Source organism: Numida meleagris, chromosome 1 (genome assembly GCF_002078875.1).
Source record: "Numida meleagris isolate 19003 breed g44 Domestic line chromosome 1, NumMel1.0, whole genome shotgun sequence".
Lineage (NCBI taxonomy): Eukaryota > Metazoa > Chordata > Aves > Galliformes > Numididae > Numida > Numida meleagris.
In genome coordinates this window covers 87,095,805-87,116,183 of record NC_034409.1, presented here as the reverse complement: position 1 = coordinate 87,116,183, position 20,379 = coordinate 87,095,805, and the positions used below count along the sequence as shown (strand labels likewise).

The 20,379-nt window shown below is 38.5% G+C and overlaps 1 protein-coding gene across 4 annotated transcripts in view; it reads right to left on the bottom strand.

The window, feature by feature from the left end:
• Positions 1-20,379, bottom strand: part of EPHA3 (EPH receptor A3) — a 216,107-nt gene that overhangs the window by 178,768 nt on the left and 16,960 nt on the right. Inside the window, exon 1 of one of the 4 annotated variants that reach the window (XM_021401453.1) lies at positions 12,827-13,141. The exons of 2 other annotated variants lie outside the window; for them this stretch is intronic. In XM_021401453.1, the coding sequence (XP_021257128.1) occupies positions 12,827-12,850 (24 nt within the window). In that variant the 5' untranslated portion in view covers positions 12,851-13,141. Of the gene's footprint in view, positions 1-12,826; positions 13,142-20,379 lie in introns of those variants that run through there. One more of the 4 variants, XM_021401461.1, reaches the window with a different exon arrangement.

Here is a 20,379-nt window from a genome sequence, read left to right as displayed (position 1 = left end):
GCCTATATGACAACTTAAGTTCCAAAGTATATAAAATAAAAAAAAATTTATGTGGTTTAATGATTTTTCAAAAAAGCAATTTAAAATCATTTGGAGTTGTGGAATGAAAGCAATAAATTTAATGTTAACTGACTCAGAGGAATTTACCACCTAAATTTTTATCTCTGCATGCATGACAAAAAATGGAATCACCAAGTAGATCTTATTTTGTTTTGCAGACCTCTGAAACAAACCATTTCATGAACACTTGCTTTCTCAAATGTAAGTTAGGAAGAAAACAGTCCAGACCAAATAATCTAGTGCCAGTGAAGCCAAATGAATCGTTCACAACAATAAAGAGAGTAATGCCAGAAGGCTTGCTTACTTCATATGAAGAAAAAAAAGTAAAGTTAGAAGGAATAACCTTTAAAAGCAATAAGAAAGCAGCCAAAATCTGGAAGACAGATATCACATTACACATTGTCAATACATTACAGTACAAGATCAATGACTATTAAATTAATTTCACATTCATTCCAGTACCATAAATCATAAAAAAACTCACTATCAATACGCTGATCTGGTCTGTAGCCTTCATTTGAATTAAACTGAATTATTTTAATACTTATTTTTGGGGGGGGGGGGGGGAGGAATTGTACCATTTTTGTATTATTATAAGATTTCCGTTACAGTAAAATCTAGTTTTCTAGACTTGACAGTAGGTCCCACAGTTCACATTCACTGCACTTGGCCACTCTGATATACTATATAGCACACTGCAGGTTCTAGCGCATAGGTTTCCAGCCTTTTTGCTTGCCTGAGCCACACTGAGTGAAAAGAAATTGTCTTGAGCTGTATACGAAATATATGTCAACTGGAAATGGAGCCACAAATATATCAAAACATTGAGGATTTTTTTTTGTAAACTTTTAAATCTATTTTCAAATTCCTGTATCAGAACAGAAAGCACAGCTGCATATTTTTCACTGTTCACAGGACTGTGTTTAGCCAATGTTATCAAAATGCATAAAATTATTTGTCAACACTTGAGCTTGCCATAATTTAAGTTTAATTTTGAATGCGGTAACAGCTTAAAACATGCACAGATAAGTTGATTTTCACCTGGAAGACACACATTTAACTCATTTAAAATAGGACTCAAATCCACCAAAAATGCTAAATCTGTGAGCCATTTTTCATCTTCAAGTCCTGACACAAGTTCTACTTTTGATTCCATAAACATTAAAAGTTTACAATTTTGTGAGGCCACGTTACTAGCTGTGCTAGGTCACATGGGGTCCAAGGGCCAGGGATTAGATGCACTTGTTCTAACATAATAAACATTATCTTATGAAAAAAAGATAACGGTCTTTTAGAAGATTATTTTTAGCTTGCATATACTTAAAAAAAATCCTGTAAATGTTTGCATGATGAAAAGACATCTGTAACGATAAAAATCCTTGATGTGTGTAATATCTTTGTATTTAGTGCCACACACTTCAGTTATTAATTTTAATTTAATGCCATAACCTATAACCGTACTCCCAGAGTTGTTGGTGGGGAATGCTATGGTTGTTTTTAAATGACTGGTGGCAGCTCCTATACCAACAGTAAATTTCTAATCAAGAAGTAGAACTAACTCATTGGCATATGGCACTAAGAACCAGAAGATCAGGCGAGCAGCAAGAAATCCTTCGTAATACAGACTTTTCTGTCATGAAAATGATTAAAATACTCTATTTTCCTGCTATCGATTTAACTCGATTACAGAAACAAGCAATATATTGTCTCTAGAGCTTACTTGTATTTCTAGAGCAGGAGATTACAGTACTGTACTTAGAGATGCCCCTTGCCAGGAACATCAGGAGTTTTTGTATTGGCTGCCAGTCAAAAGAATCATCAACTTGTAGGATAGCTTTTTATACCACTCTTATAGCACAAATGCTAGACGGAATTCAAAGCAGACCCTTGCACTCAAAAGAAATGCACAAATTGCAGGAGTACTGGCACCTGAAACTTTTTCAATGCTAAATGAGACCTGCTGGTACTCCCATCCTCAGAATTCTACAGCTGAGAGAGACCTTGCAGTGGCTTAGCAAATGAGAACCAAAAGCAGAAGGAACTAAATAGCACATGTGAACAAACTCTCCTTCCATAAAACTGGCCTGAAATGCTTGAATCCAAAGGCCTGAATTGATAAACTGTATTCATGCACACACATAAAAAAATTGTAATAGAAGAGCCCCTGTGGATCAAAGTACTGAATTATCCAGAAATTCAACAGCAGAAACTTCATCACCATTTCTGTCTGGGGGACTACAGAAAGAAGCAGGAAAAGAATAAGATGAGAGAGAGAGAACTTTAGTCTCCACGATGCAACTAATTTCATTCAGGTTTAAATCCTAAAACAATATTTTTTAATGAAGGGGTAAATCCCATTCACAAGTATGTACCACAGTCACTTCAAAGTAAAATTCTGCAGAGAAGTAACTCCCACAGCATTCAAATATTAATACTGCTTTTGCAAATTCCCCTAAAAGACAGCCAACATGTTATTAAACTGCACACACACTTTCCCCTGTATTTCTCACTTTCCCCCCTTATTTCTTATTGTTTCCTACATACATATGGAGGCCTTTGCTCCCAGCATCCTTTCCTACTTGCAGTACAAGCTGTATTGGTGGAGCAACAATAAAGAAAATGAGCTACTGGAAGTTTCTGCATGACAAAATATGCAAGCTAACTCAGAAATGCCATGTAATTCGGTTGGAAATCTGAATAAGGAAAATAAAAACATAAAAGATAAATGGAAAGACTCAAAAAAAATCTTGCATCCAGAAGAATGTGAGCTGACACATGTTTAGGTGTGAGAACTACACTCATATTTACCAAGCCTTCCGACCTGCTGCTGAGGCCTGAATTCATACCACTGGATTTCAGAAATTCTCCAAGAGATGCAGTTGCTTTTGACAGATCCATGGGGAAAAGAGACATGGTATCTATTATGTTAACAAAATGCTTTATATTCCGTCCCTAGATTCACAGAAAAGCCTTCTCAAACAAAGCAGAAAGAAAGCTAAAAATTGCTCCAAGAACGCCAAACAGCATTTCCATAGCTAGTTCCTGGATGGATAGATGTAATACATATTATACTGCACACATGCATGTTCTATTTCATGACCTGACATCCAGTCCTTTCACAGCTGTGACTGTATCATCTTTCTGTCTCTGTCAGAGTCAATTTGGGCAAAAATTTAATTTTCACAACATATACATGGCATTTAATTAACCATTTTCTTTTACGGTTTTCTCTTCTGCGAAACTATGACTGAAAGCACCTGAAAATGAATTCATTATACAAACTGATTACAAACCAAAACTGTCAAAATTTACGCAGCTCACAGATAACAAGTATGCCCTATAAGGCTATGCAATAAGTATGTGTGCTTATAAACAGAAAAGGTGCACACTGTATTGACTGTATGCAACTTTGCACATCAATTATGTGTATTTTCAACCACTTCATCAGGCAAAAGGGTCAGTACATGGATGACTATAAAGCTATCTATCTGCTGTGGGTGACATTCATAGAAAAAAAACTGAGCTTCTACTATGTTGTTAAAAGTTAGAGAAATAACTACTATAATTTTGCTATATATTGTAATGCTTTTGGCCAGGATTCTGTACTCATTCTACCAATTAATATAACTGCTAAGCCTTGGAATAGAGCAATTTAAAAAAAAGATAGAGACAGAATTCCCAACAAAACCTCTGGTTTGGATCAGTACATGATGTCCTTTTTTAATATTTTTTTAAACCAGTCTTTTTATTGAACAGCAGATAAACAACTGACTTGCAGATACAGAGCAACGCAGACTGTTTTAATAATACTGAAACTTAAAAATCAGAGCAGATTGCAACTTTATACTTTGTCAATGAAATTAAAATTTATGTGGATGACATAAGGGCAGTTACAATTTGGGCCTAGCATTACTCAGCAGGATCCAGCAGCTGCCCACCTATATTCTTGTCTCCCTCCAATCCCATCCCTCAGTTACTTGACTCCAGGTCCAGCCAGGATTCAGCAACTATCCAGAGAGCAACACCGTGACCGTACAACATGAAGCCTACAGCTTCTGGAAGAATCCCAGAGGGCTGTTATGGAAAGATACTCTACTCTGTGAGCAGCCCATTGGTCACCTCCACCTTTCAGGACCCCAGGAACACAGACAGCCTTTTGGAGAGAAAAGACCGTATTGTTTGAAAGACCACAGGGCACGAAGCATACTTGGATTCTCCTCTATTGGTTTAACAAACAGCAGGAAAAAGCTGCAACCATATGGCTCCCTTTCTCAGTTTACAGGTTGCTCACGCATAGCTATATATTTTAAAATAAGACTGCTTAGACAAATGCAAATGCTCTGTTTTCTTCAGCTTGGAGCTTGACTTTCATTCTGAACCCAAATATTTCATACGATAACACGTGCCTTTCTTTTTCTTTCCATTTTCCATTTTGTTTCCCCTCCATCCACAAAAATGGATGCTTCGTTTTTCTTTTTTCTCCCTCTTCCTGAATTTACTCTCTTTGGCTCTATTTCTCATTAGTTTCATCTCCTTCTGTGTAACAGCTGTAACGTTACATTGGTAGCAACTGTTTTTCCCCTTATCATTCCTGTTCCTTTCAATGCACAAAATGACAAGGGTCACCCAAACAAGCTAGAAGTAAATCATTCAGTCAGCCCAAAATGATCTTCTTTGCATCACTCTGTTTACACACTTTTATATATTTGTAGACATTGAAAGAGGTCTTTAATTTTCATTTTATGCAAATTCCATGCGAATTAAATTATTCTGGGTTACTTCTAAGATCTTTCATTACCTTTTTCTTAGCCCATTCTCTCTCAGATACTACAATATGTCCTTATTACTTATTTTGGCCTCTCATTTTATTGTCATTTTAATATCATCAATAACTATTCCATAACCTTCCCAGACTCCCAATGTCTGCTCACACTATCCATTGGTGACTGCTCACTGCAATCCTGTATTCACCCTCTCTTCACAGCAAAGTTATTTAATAGTTGTTCTGAACCAAGGATTTCTCTTCAGACAATTATTTTACCTCTGTCCTTTCCAGCCATGATTTCTGACCACTGAACGTCATGTCACAAAATGTGCTGTTGAATTATAAAAGTTTGTTAATTTCAGTTCATCATGTTTACAAAACATTACTCATATCTAGGATGGTATAGGTAGGGGGAAAAAAAACTACATTAATAGACTCTCTTGTCATGTTTTCCTACTGATTGGAAAAGGGGAAACAACTCCTCATTTTCAAGAAAGGAAAAAAGGAAGATCCAGGGAACTAGAGGCCAGTCAGTCTCACCTCTGTGCCTGGCAAGATCATGGAGCAGATTGTCCCAAAGGCCCTACTAATACACATGGAAAATAAAGATGAAATAATTGTTGTTAACCAACATGGCTTCACCAAGGGCAAATCATGTCTGACAAACTTGGTGGCCTTCTATGATGGAGTTACAATGTCAGTGAATAAAGGAAGAGCAACTGATGCCATCCACCTGGACTTGTGCAAAGCATTTGACACCATCTCACATGACATCCTGGTCACCAAATTGGAGAAAAGTGTATTTGATGGATGCACCACTTGCTGGATAAGGAATTGGCCGGATGGTTGCACTCACAGAGTTGCAGTTAATGGCTCAGTTTTCAAGTGGAGACCGGTGATGAGTGGCATTCCTCAGGGATCAGTTCTGGGACCAAGGCTATTTAACATCTTTGTAGGCAATACAGACAGTGGGATGAAGCGCACTCTCAGCAAGTTTGCAGATGACACCAAGCTGAGTGGTGCAGTTGACACACTAGAGGAAAGGGATGCTATCCAGAGGTATCTGGACAGGCTTGAGGGGTGGGCCCATGCCAACATGATGAAATTCAACAAGGCCAAGTGCAAGGTTCTGCACCCGGGTCAGAGCAATCCCAAACACATACAGGCTAGGCAAAGAATGGCTTGAGAGCTGCCCTGAAGAGAAGGATTTGGGGGTGCTGTTAATGAAAGATTCAACATGAGCTGGCAATGCACTCTTGCAGCCCACAAGGTCAACCATACCCTGGGTTGCATCAAGAGAAGCGTGACCAGCAGGTCGAGGGAGGTTCTGCATCTCTACTCTGCTCTTGTGAGACCCCACCTGGAGTACTGCGTCCAGTTCTGGAGCCCCCAACACAAAAAGGATTAGCTACAGAAAGAGGGGAAATGGTTTAAAACTGGAAGAGGGTAGATTTAAACTAGATATTAGGAAGAAATTCTTTACCGTGAGGGTGGTGAGACACCGGTACTGATTGACCAGTGAGGTTGTGGATGCTCCCCCCTGGAGGGGCCCAAGGCCAGGCTGGATGGGGCTTTGAGCAACCTGGACTTGAGGGAGGTGCCCCTGCCTATAGCAGGGGGGTTAAAACCAGGTGATCTTAAAGGTCCCTTCCAACCCAAACCATTCTATGTTTCTATATTCAGTGCAGGCACATTACTTGCAAGCAGCTGTATTTTACTCTTAGTTACAATGTAAATCCAACACAATTTCTGTGACAAAAATGGGTTCATGCATGGGTTAACTTCAATCAATGCACTATAGACCCCAGAGCTCTATCCAGCCTGAACTTTGTCCAGTGTGATGGACTTGCTATGATAAAAGCTATTCTGCCACGTACTAAGAACCAAGTTTAGGCAATCTATCTGGGTCACTATTCTAGACATCCTTTTCATTATTCCTCTTTCATTATTCTATATAAACCTTTTCAACTACTGCACACTGTCAAAATCATAAAGATGGGAAGCTAACTATGTCACCTATCAGAATGGTTCTTACATTCCTTGTGAAGCCACGAAGCAAAGAACACCTAACATCATCTTATCATCTTTAACCTAAAAAGTCTCTGTTATATTTCTCTCTCTCTATATATATATATATATATCTCAAGAAGCAACTGAGCACTTGCCACCCCAACTTCCAAAGTTTTATTCCTGTATCACTTTCCTCTGTATCATTAACAGGAGATACTGCAGAAGTCATTTGTGTGTAATTTTCAAATGTCAATACTCAATGCAGGGTTTGGGTTGTTTTTTTGGGTTTTTTTTGAGCTTTTTATTTGTTTGTTTGACCAGAATGCAGAATCACATTTCAGTGAAAAATAGTAAACATGTATGCACATCCCTGAAGTGCTTCTCTCTGAAATGCAGAATCACATGCTTGAGATTTCCAAAAGCATTTTAATTGCTAGGAATATAAGAAATTACTTTCAAGCATACACATGCTTCTAAAGCTTTTTAAATTTAAGTCAAGTACTACAGTTTCAAGCAGTGTTATGTACATCTTGCATAGGATGACAGCTATCACTTGCTATTGCCCCTTACATACCACACCTCAAAACACAGTGAAGTGAAGGGAAGTGCGAAGAGAAGTTTACTAAAATAAGCCATTTCTACACACGCGAGGAATGAGAAAACCTGACCTCATGCTTTTTTTTTTTTTAATCTGGTGCTCACCCGACTAGGCTTAGAGATGCAGAGCTTTATTAAAAGGCTTTTCTGAAGTTGGACATTTCTAATAGCTGTCCTCTGCGCAGATACTGAAAGGGTTAACAAAGTGCAGTATAGCTTGAGTGGGACCACTCACGACAAGTCCTTCTCGCATGACACATGTAGTAGTTAAATATGTCAGATTTATGTCCTCCTCCACTTCCTCACCAAATGCGGTAGAAATCAGGAACAGTCTTCACAAGTTATAAGGGTCAGAGGGAAAAAAAAAATAGATTTTATATCAGGATTGCCATTTTCTTAATAGATTGAGCTAAATGCAGTAGGATTCAATTCTAACATTGTACCTACGTAATTAGTCTTTGTAGCAATAGGAAAGACCAGCACAATGGAAAAGGCATTACACAACAGGTGGAAGGACCAACATGATATCAAGGTGCTACAAAGGAAGGGAAGTAGATCACTCACCTGTATCAGAAGATTCTGGGTTCACAGGGAAAAACTTCCACCAAGGAGGAAGGCTCTAGAAAGAGAACCTTCCCTAGTTGCAGTCAACCCTTAAATGAGGCCTAAGAGAGGTGGAGCCAGGCTCCACCCCTTCCAGTCACACAGTGAATTGCCTTCACCTGTGCTCCCAGGGCTGACTGGGTCTTTCCTCCAGGTGCTCAATCAGTGGTTCAGGCCATGACTCAACGGTTACTATACAGTCTTTATTATTATTGCTGTATATTTTTTATTGTTTTTACCCATATTGCATACGTGAGTGTGCATCTGCATACACATGCATGTGTTCCAGAGATGCACAAGCAGCACCACATTCAGCAAACATCCCTGCACTGACGACATTTTACAGGACCTTCCAAGACGATTTCAAGCCAGGTGAAGCTTTGACAGAATGCTGTCACCAAATCAACTCAAGGATGTCTGTACCTTGAAAGAATGGCTAAGGTATTGGGCAATATCACTAACATTTTTCCTCCCGTCCACAGAGCACTAGAGAAAACATCTACATTGTTCCCATTCAGCTGTATTCCACAAACTGTTCCCACGCTGTTGACAGAATGCGGACACGTGCAACAAGGCAACAAAACAGTCAAACCAAAGGTTTTGCTGGCAACAAACATGGAGAGGAAGATTGTTTTATTTTTCCTGTCATGGTAGAATAGGGAAGTTTAACAGCAAAAAGTTGGATGGAATGCTATCACTTGCAGTTTTTTCTCCCCACTTTCGTTTTCATAAATAAAAGGAAAAGAAACTGTAAGTAGACAGTTTCTTGTCTGTTTTCTTGGTCCTTACTGTATGAGTACCTTTAATGGAAACTGAACAAGCAAATAAAAGGAAAATGACATGTAAGGCTTTAACTCAAAATCTCTGTTTTACAAAAGAATGCAAAAAGAAGATTTGAATCTGTGTATTTAAATCAGTTTTCCAAACAAGGCACGACCAAACAAACAAAAAAAAAACAAAAACAAAACAAAAAAAAAAACAGTGCCCTTCTTACTAAATGAATTTGATTTCTAAATAAAACACACTGCAAGTGGCCATGCCAAAATATGTTTACATTTGGTCACAGTATTGCCTTTAACTCAGCTAGTAAACTAGGTTAAACAAACACACGTCACATTTGACCAGTGTTTGTAAATAACTCTGATGTGCACCAGTTAAAATGCATATGGTTTTTAAAAAAATCACTTTCACACATGCCAGAAACAATGAAATACATGTAGCAAAGAATACAATGGCAGACATAACACTGCAAACTGCTGCACATAAGTCATTGCAAAAAAATCTGAGGGTTCAGATGCTTTCTTGCCCCTCTGTTGAATTCTCTGAGTTTTTAAAAAGGCATAAACCTGAACAGATTATATGCTTAATAACAGAAATACACTCTTTTACACTGCCTATATGGAGACCTGCCATTCTACTCATCAAAACACAACTCCTAGTCAAGTAAAACCACATTTTCTTTGCTCAGTTCTCAAAGTCACCACTTTTTAACCTACATAACACAAATTGCAGACGTTTCAATTTGCATCTCTAATAATAAGTGCTTTAACAAGTTAGCTCTATGAGTTCAATGCTGCCCTCCACCTTCTAAATCAAGACATTGCACTAATGCAATCATATACAACTGAATTTTCAAGATTTAGCATGTCATGTATCTAACAATTTCCCTAAAATCTTAAGAACACCAACACTTCCATTTGCTTTTTATTTCCAGAACTTCTCAGTTTCTGCTTCCATTTTATTCGTTGATGCTTTAAAAACACAAACTCCTCAGGGACTCAAAAGTAGGGTAACCCACAACGCAACTTCTGCTATAGCATGAGAAAGACGATTCACAACCTTCTCTTAAAACAATACATACATGGAAGATTCAACAGCGCTGAAGTTCAGTAACTGGTTTGTTCCAAGATTTGGGAACTGCTGTTAGCCCATTCAATTCCATGCTCTCTGCTTTTTAAAGCCAATACCTCCTTTTCTGTTGCATGGGTCAATTCCCAGTCCACAAGATAAAATTATGCAGAATTCATATGGTCCTGACAAACCAGGCATGCAGTTAAGTTTCCACGAGGGCAGCACGTTCATTTTGTGCGCTGACTACTTCACCACCCATCTGTCCCTCATCTAGGCAGTGCTGTTCTACTGATCTTTTTAATGTTCATGCCTCTGGATGGTTTCATTGTAAGAGGATGTTCTAATCTGAAAACCATTTACTTCTGAATATACACTGCTAAATTACAGTGCCAGCGGGAGAAGCACGGCTCCGCTTCTCCTCTAAACATTTCTTCGGGCTAAAACACTTCTACATAAATGCTCTACAGTTCAAACATTTATTACCATGTTTCAGAGTAAAATTAAATTACTGTCATGGACATGTTACATTTATTAATAAAGTGTCACAAAAGTATTAGCGAAAGTTAAACAGGTAACTCAAGGATATCAGGGAATATAAACGCTCAAGTTCCAGTAGCAATGTTTGCTTTGCCAGGTTACACATCCCGTACATTTGATGGAATGCACATTATGGATGAAACTACACAGCCACAAAGAAAATTAACTTCTGAAGTTCTGGTTGGGATTTTAATTTTGCACTCTGTGAAAAGCGGAAAAGAAAGAATCCTGTTTATTTCAACTCGTAGCAAATATTTACATAGGTGTTTATATAAGGGCAGAGCTTTGGAAAGATGACAGGCACAAACATCACTGCAGTATGAAGGAAGGAGTCAGAGTCGCAGGGATGCTAGGAGTTAACCCAAACTCCCTTCTGCAGAAGCCAAAGGCTGTTGTGGCATCTTTATTCCCTACTGTCACATGAGAAAGAATCTCCACATCTTCCAGATGGAAGGCAGCAAGGAATAGCTCTGCAAGCAGTTTAAATGTGGGTTGTTTTCTACAGATTTCAGTCTAGATTCTTCACTCGCCTTCACACCTAACACCTCTCTCCACATATGCTATGACTGTTTAATGTCATTCTACCCAGAGTTATCACTTTCATTTCAGTTTAGCTGCCATGATTACCTCATCTCTCTTTTTTTGAGACTTGTTCACCCTCAGGAAACACTTGTTTGCTTTTCTAAAAAAACAAACAAACAATAACCACTCAAATCAAAAAGGTGTTGTCCGTAAAAAAGCTCCTGCCGCTGAATCATAAACAAATAAAAGCTCTCTTTGGGGCAGAAAATGTGAGCTTAAAATTTTTGGCTATTATGGAAAAAGTTAATAAAACTAAAAAATAAAGGGCTTAGAAAACATACAGATTCTAGACAAATTTCCCCTTACAAGAGGTTTTGGAAAATAAACTAGTGTAGGGCAAGACTTCATTTCTAGGAGCTGTGAGAGCTAAGGCACAGCACGCTGTTACCTTTTCTTCTTAAGAAATCTTAACTTCTCCAGAACCAATTTCTTGTCAGTTATCTGGGTGGAAAACAGTATTTAAAATACAAGCAATAGCTTGTGAAGTGCTTCTAGACTGAAACACCTAATCAGCACATTGACAAGGTACCTACACTCCTACTTCATCCCATTCTTAGATCTTCTCCACCATCCTCCTAGGGGCTTTTCACATCTTCATCTCTTCCAGTTAAGGAAGGTACTGTGAAGACAAGCATGGTATGACAACTAATACTCAGACAGTTAGGGGACAAAAATACACCATGTGAGGAAGCAGAGCTTGTTCAGTCCTGTAAAGAGAAAAGCTAAGCAGTGATGTAATTGCAGACTGCAGCGTCTTGAATAGGACTTAACACAGTAAAGCTCTCCTCAGCAGTGGCAGATGGTGTAAGAAGAGAAAATGGCTACAAATTGCATCTTGAAAAATGCAGACAGGTATCAGGCAGAATTATTTCCACTGAAAGATAGTGCAGCACTGGAACAAGCTTCCCACAGGGTCTGTGGTATCTTCACCACAGAGGCTTCCATGTGTTCATTACACAAAGCCAGAGTGGACGTTGGCAATAATATTAGCAATGATCCTGCAGGGCTGGAGAGCCTCCTTGAAACTGTTCCAAATAACAGTTCATGATTTCTAACAATCAACATCTCTGAAACTGAGACAAATTTCAATATGAAAGTTTAGAAAAAGATTCCAAGTGAAAAGTAAATCCTGAATTACACCATTCTGCAGCCTGATCCATAATGAACACCCACATTTTCAGCTGCTCTTACCAGTAATAACTTTAGGGCAACATCAGAATTTGCAGCAAATTAATTCCCTTTTTTTTTTTTTTTGGTCCATATTGATGATGTTTAAGTAGACGCTAAATAAAGACTGTTGGTTGAAATCCAGTTGTAATACTCTATGTCAAAAACAACGGATAAAATACACTAAATGCAAAAGCTGTAATTATTGCTGTCCAAGGTCTTTCTATCAGAAAGTTATATATGTGAATATTCACATCTAATTTAGAAACTAAGCCTCAGGGCTACAACTGCTGTAAGCAGTTACTGTCTTGTAGATTTAGCGGCTTCACTTTGGGCTTTTAATTTATTAAGTTGCTTTAGAAACAAGAAAACAGATGGAGCAATTCCCATTTTTCCCTGGAGCCTAAAATCAGGCACCAGCCCTCTGATGAAGGGCGATACTGACCGCCCCTCCTTGTACAGCGCAATGGCACACAGAGCACACAGCAGCCCACACCGGCACGTGCCAGCAGACAACTCGCACGTCTTAATTATGCTGTTGGGCCTCTGCAGCTGAAAACACAGTTCTGGTGTGAGAGATATCGAGGAATAGCAGGTAGGAAGGGAAAACCAACACGCAGACAAAAGGACCGAAAGTCACCAAACAGAACTCACACATTTCATCACCATGTTATGCATAAGATCGTATCTGCACACGGTGCAAAGAGTCCTTAACCCCAGCGTATCCTTCTCAGAGCTCAATCACGGATGAAAAGCAGAATGCAAGGACGCGACTCGCGTTCCATCACAACAGCTCCAAAGCCACTCAAGTGCTGCAAGTGCTGCCACGCAGCCCGCTCGCCCTGCTCTGAGAGAATACAAAGGGCAGCACCGCAGACACAGGGCAGACCCACACAGGCGGGGCAGAGGCGCAGGCCGCAGCGCTCCCCACTTCACGGGGCCGGGGCCACGCCGCACCACACAGCGCCGCCTGCCGAGCCGAGGGCCGCCTGGGGCTGCTAACGGCGCCGCTCGCGCGGCTCCTCCCGTCAGGCACTAACGGTCGGCGGGCTCTGGCGGGGAGCTTGCCCGCTCCCACCGCCTCCCGCCTCAGGTGGCTGCGCTGGAGCGGCGAGGGGCTGCTCTTTGGAGAAGGGGACTGGAAAAGTGAAAGCGTAGTCTTAAAATCAACTGCACTGATAAACAACGCAGCGTTCCGTGATAATTACTGTACTTTGCTTTATGCAAATACGTCCAAGCACAACAAAATGATGGAGCAAGCATTTCTTTACAAAGGGAAAAATAGCTAACGGTGATCAGGCCATCAGAGAGCTGCCCACAAGTGGCCCGTTTGTGCTGACGGGGCTGACAGAAATAACACTGCCCACGAGGGGAGTAACGCCGGTTCTGAGCTTGGAATGCTAAAAAGGGGAAGCTGGAGGATCTGCAGCTCCCAATCCAAATGAGATCTTTACTTAAGTTATGGAACAGACGTCAAAACTTGCTCTTTTCCTCTTTTTTCTTTCTTTCTTTTTTTTTTTTTTTTTAATTTGATACCACGGAAAACTGATGCCAAAACTTCAGCAACCATCAGTAAGATGACTAATGAGGCAAATATGTGGGGTTTTCTCCTCAGTAATTATCACTGTAAAAATGGAACAACATCGCACTTACTGTGCATTTAGCTGTTGGGGGTTGTTTCTATTTAAAAAAGAAAAATGCCATCTTAATTTGAAGTGAGATAGGAAAAAAAATAACAAAACCCAATTTCAAAAGATAGTACCAAAAAAAAAAAGCTTCCCTCTCCCTTAATTATATCACGAAACCTACATTAATGCTAATAAAAATTAGCACACATTTAACCTTATATTAAGTTAAAAGCTATTTTTAAATGCACTGAAACACAGAATTGTTATGACCATGCTGGATTTTTCAAGTGATTGGACTAGAGGATGCGGTTATTAAATCAACATGTCTAAAGGATAATCAGTGCACTATATTTTAAAGCAGCATTTCTCTCTCATAACAATGACTAACAACTGATAGCACTAAAGTCATAATTTTGAACTAACACTGGGAATCTCAAACTTTTTCAAAATATTTCCCCCATTTGTTCAGTCAATTCCGCGTAACTTCTTGCATTTAAACTTTCCTTTTAAATGTATTCATAGAAACCAGCTGAAGATGATAGAGCACAAATCAAACAGAAGTCAAAGCAAGCTAAAATACAACCAAAATATGTATTGATGAACACTCGTGTACTGTTTCTGTAGGCATCAAAACTTCCATATTATATTCAGAAAGCAGGACTAATAAATTTGTCACCAGTTCAACATTATTCATATAAAGAAAATAATTATCTTGCATCTCTCATAGCTTTAAATCACTAACACTGATTGCTGCGAGAAAGGGGAAAAAAAACAGCACAAATACTCCCTCTCGCATGTTCAGATTTAGTGTAAAGGAAGCATCCACAGGCTGAAGTAGGCTCTGAATCAGAATTAATACATTTTAGTTCAAAAGAGGAAGATTTTTAAATGTCACTCCACAAAGCAAAATCATTCACATTGTATTTATGAAATACATATATATTGAAGAAGTTTTATTCCAGTAGGAAAAAAAAAAAAAAAAAAAAACAGAATGTCTACAAAGGAGAAAGAATATGTTTGACTACAGAAAATGGGAAGTGAAGGGAAGAGTTTGTGAAAACTAAAGTAAAAGCGATCATTTCTTAATACATATTATTTTGAAGAAAGGAGAATAAAATGAAAGGAATATACTTCGCATGTACTCTAAAAGCAGATATTTTAGTTTAAAAAAAAAATCAGTGTATTAACTGAAAGCATTTATTTTTTCAATCAGCTTTTCAGAGCAAAATGAAACAAAGTCTACAATTCACAAAAACAGAATCCCCTGTGGTTAGTTTGACTTTCAATCATCAAAATAGTCTGCTTAAATTTCAGACCTGATACACAAGTCCTGAAAGGCAGAGTGACAGTAGGAAATACATAAAGCTGCAAGGAGACCAGACCTCAGGCAAAACATGTATAAACCCTGTTTTTAACAGAATGTTAACAGAAGTACTAAGGAAATACCACTGCTAATGAGTAGGGAAAACGTAATTGAATAACACGCCTGCTTTCATTTTGAAAAACAAGCACTTCATTTTTTATTCTATATGAGTATTTTTCAATTTCAATCTTTTGTCTCACACCAATTGTTTGATATCATTTGTTTCACTTTGAAATACATTTTTACAACCATCTGTTAAGTTTGGTAACATCCTCCACTTCTAATACAGTATCATTTAGAAGTTGACAAGATAAATTGCACATCTCAGACAAAAAAAAAAAAAAAAGATGTCAATCAGCGTTAAAAGAAAATTAAATTTAGGTCATGCTCATAAATTTCTGTATTTCTTGGCTAGTTTCAAGTTCAACCGAAGGCTGAGCTGTCCTTAAAATCTGCAGCAGTGTGAAAATCAGAGACTTTGTAAGGTCAGAGAAACTTTCTGTGCATCCAAGCTCAGGGGAAGGCTGCAGCATGACACCAGGAAACCCAATGGTATTAAGGACCTACTGCAAGAAAAGCTTCTGTGACTGGGACACGATTAACCACAAGACATAAAGCTGCAGGAAAACAAGCCTCATTATTTCCAGGACCCATGGAAATAATTATTAATCTTGAAAATTTCTGTCATATAAACAGAAAAACTTGCTGTTCCCAATGGCCAAAATACCTGACTAGTGAATGCAGTTTATCTGAGCATACCTTAATCACAAGCAAAATGTAATTACACCCAAATTCTTCTCTGTTTTCATCTAGTCACAAGCAATACCCAAATGCTTACTTATTCAGACTTTTCTTCAGTCACTGCATCCATGATACCCCACAAAAAAAAGGCCAAAAGATTTTACAGTGCCACATGTTAGCAGATTATTGTAGCCAGAACAAATGCAGCCTGGGAGTCTCACTTTTGTGGGTAGGCAAAGTCTAATGCGACAAACTACTCTCAGGCTTTTGAAATATAAGAAAGGAGAGGTTTTCCTCATTTGCACTCAAGATTTTTGATTCTAACCCAATTTTGGTTCATGGAAAAACTCTCAATCAATCTCCCCCATGCATGTTCTGGCCTTCCTCACACAACACAAACTATTATTACAGAAACAGGGAATGTTATCTGCTGCTCCGCTAATACTTAATAAAGTTTCCATTACTAAGATCAACGACTTGCTTTGTCCAAATGATTGGAGATGATAGAGAGTGTGCTCTAAGAAAAAGTGAATTATTCACAACAGATTTTCAAAGCACTTCAGTGTACAGTCAGCAGCTAAAGTATGTGCCCCGCAGTTTATGGTTATGAGCATGCCTAGCTCTCAGGTCAGATGGGTCCGAAAAAACTTAGGGACCTAAAAAGTTCTCTCATGATCAAAGGCCATCCCTCTGTTTCCCATCCTGTATTTTTTAATTTTGCCCAGTTTACTGGTTGCGTCCAGGACTGGGTTTGGGGTTTCTGTTTTGTTTAATAAACAATTATCTATTACATAATAATAATAAACACGAGAACATTTTTTTCTCTAGTTGTAAGCAAAAGCAAGATAAACATGATTTCCTCTTTTACTTTTCAACCAACTACCCAAAAGAGGACCAAAGAACTATCAAATCTATCAATATGTGTGATAAACATGTAAAGACCATGTCAGAACTTGGGTGACTGCAGAACAATGCACTGTTGTTATGACAGAGATAATTTTCCAAACTTCCCAAAGAACACAAAACTAATTTAGTTCAATGTTTCAATTTAGAAATGTTTCAAATTAGAAACATCTTTCTTACTAAAATAAAAAAATCATGCTGAAACCAATACAACTACTCACATGAATATGCAGAGTAGGATTTAAACTCTACTCTTTTTGTCCTGTATGAATTATCCATCACATTTCTATTGTACATTATTAAAGTGACTTGCTTTTTCATCCTCCCAACCCCCACATCTGTGCTGCTGTAATTTACGTGAATTGCAGTTAATGATCACTTTCTTTATGCTTAATCAGCATATCAATAATATACTCTGCACAGACTAAGTAGCTCTTCTTTCTTTCCCCTTTAATGAAACCTATAGAAATGGAGCTGGTATTTGACTGATTGGCATTACAAAAAGGTTGCCTAGGCAGGTGCTGAAGATGGTAGCAGAGGATACGGGCCTTGTGGCTGCTGCCAATCACACTCAAGCATCAGCAAAGCCAACTATTATATTTTTAATTCAGTTGCCTTGCTATCTAGAGGGGATGGTGTTTTGTACTTTAGAGATTGTAATGAGCTTGACCAGATCAGTGTTCCTGACGCCAGAGCTGTGGCTGTGTGGGATGATTCAAGGAGAGATCACATTCTTATGGGGTGATATTACTAACCATAGTCTAAAACACTGCCGCCAGAGTGTTCTTATGCGGGACAGAGAAATCACTGAATACAAATGAGCTATAAATCTTAACATGAATATTCAGGAATTTCTGGAAAGCTATTATTACATATGCCCAAATCTAGTCAGACTTTAAAGAAGAAAGAATAGCCATTGAATGCTGAATATGACAACCAAACAGTTTGGGTCATTTTGCCAGAAATCAATCAATATAATGTATAGATCAGATAAATGACTAGCCTTCTAACGTGCATATTAGATACTTCCAATAAATTATTTTTCAAAATTTCTGTAAGTCACGCTCCTCTGTATACTGACATTGATGACTTCAGATGAGAATGCTGCTGCACACTGAAGAAGAACTGGCACAGCACCAATATTCTCATTTGTGAATCACAGCCTCAAGTGTAGCTGTATTAGCTTTACCTTGTAAATCACCACTATGCTATTAGCAATCTTTCAATGTGATGTGACATCTTTATTATAATGTTTTTCCACTAAAGTTTAAGTTCATATTTTAGTTAGCTCAGAGACAGATGCAGCCATATTTACTAGGTTTAATTAATTGACTATAAATAATGGGCTGTAAAAAAAAAAGATGTCTCTTTCATATGATGTTCAAGTTGTCACCATTTTACAGAAATATTCGAATAGGATACATGCTGATGTTTTCATACTTTACATTGATGTTTCAATAGGCAATCTTACAATTTCACAGTACTTTGAAGGGTACAGCTTAGAGCAGTACACAGTACACAATCCACATTAATTTACAACTATGTGATTTTTAACGAGGAATTTCACTAACTTCTAAGGACATCAGTAAAATTCCATTATTTAGTTTGGCTTCAACGTATGTGGACATTACAGTAAGTAGGAACAGAATGCACACACAGACACCAACAAGTTGTGCAAGATTTACCTGACACAAACTTGCAGAGGCTAATAAAATTGTTTTGAGAGATCTGGAGGCTCTTTCTGATAGGGTAATGCAGCACATCTGTTTTTCTTATAGCCCTCAAGATACCTCATTCCCTACCAACTGCTTTAGGCATCCAAGGCAAGACAGGCACAGCTGCAGAGAGCAAAGTAGTAGATCTGCACAGCTGCAAGGAGATGAACAGAGCAGAAGAGTAAAGCAGAGGAGGGCAGTGCAGCTGAATGAGAAACAAAAAAGGCTTGGAAAAAAAAAAGTTAAGACAAAAAGGTTGATAAACTGAGGAGCTTGAAATTGCTGGAGAGTTCCCTCTTGGACATCCTGTTTATAAATGTTTCTTGTTGGGAAAAGTCAGCAGGAACAGCCACTAGAAAGAAACTTGAACCCTCTTCCTCATGAGAATGGAACAATTTGTTCAGAGACACAGCGAGAGATCTATGTATAAACTCAGACAATAAACCAAGACTTAGTCCTTAAGTACTGCTAGACACCTGTATAATAATTAATATCAAGAAAGTACTACTTTAATTTTAAAAACTGAATCCCCTAAGGCAGACATGCAGGAATACTGTTATCGCTAGTATCTGTAAAAGTGACACAACCAAAGTAACATCTTGCCCAAAGCCACAGAAGAATCAAAAAGTGGATCCTCACAGTCCTACAGATGAGCAAACGAGCAAATATCTGCCAACACTGAGAATTCAAAAAGCAATCGGCTTGGAAAAACAAGGGATTTGTAGCTAGAAACTCCTCATCCTTATCATGACTAGAGACAACATTTCCCAAAGACTTACAAGTGGCAGTACACCCCGGCAGAGGTTTATTCATAGAGCAGGAGACAAAGGCAGAGAGATGCACAAAAGCTTCCAGGAGTCATCATTTAAAGATAGAGGACTGAGATAAGATGACCACAAGAGAAAGGAACCAAAGCACCACCATGGGAGGGGCTGTTACAGAGCAGAAGAAGGAAGAGCTGCAGGTCCTAGAGCAGATTCTTTCAGAGAAGGCTTGAACACACAGCCTTTTCCAAGGGTGAGGGAAGCTTCAGGTACTGGGGCTTCAGCCTACAAGGTGGATTTTTTGGTCAGGGGACAAAATGCAGCAACCTGGGAGTCTCCTTCCATATCTGCACTATGCAATGTAGAAAGAAAGAGTAATGGGTTTTTCTTACATGCCAAAATGCATATACATTCCACAGCAACACAATAAGTTGAGGAGTGACCAAATAACAGTGCCATCAGACGGCTATGCACTGATAGTAAGCTGGCAAAAAAAATGTTGGTAAATGCTGTGTTAAAATGATGGCATTAGTAGACATTAAAGCACAGATAATTTAAGACTGCACTTATCCAGACAGAAGGCACAGTTTCATTAAATCTGGATACAAGGTAAACAAAAATGAGACCCTCAAGAATATTATTTAAACATTTCTTTGATAACATCCTAACTAATGAATAACAATACCTGAAAAATTCAGCATAGATTTTACCAAATGAGTACTTATATCACACACTTACTATTCAGCCTTCCACCGTTTCCATCTGATAAAGTCATCAAAGCAATATTATGAAACAGTGCTGTGGTATCTTTTAGAAATATGCATTGCGATAGAAGAAGGAATGGTGCTTAAACACAGATTATTTTTTTTTGTTCAGTGCACCTTTTGCTGTCATTTTCTCCAATAAACTCTTCATAGGAATTATGTGCAGCGTGATATATATTCTAGAGAAAAGGCTCCATAACTTTATAAACCATGTATTTCGAGTTTAGAGCAGACTATTTTAGAAGCTCCAAAGAACCACAGCTATTGCACAGTGTCCTCTGAAGAGGAAACAATGGTTAAATAGCACACTGGTCTGTAGCAGCACTTTT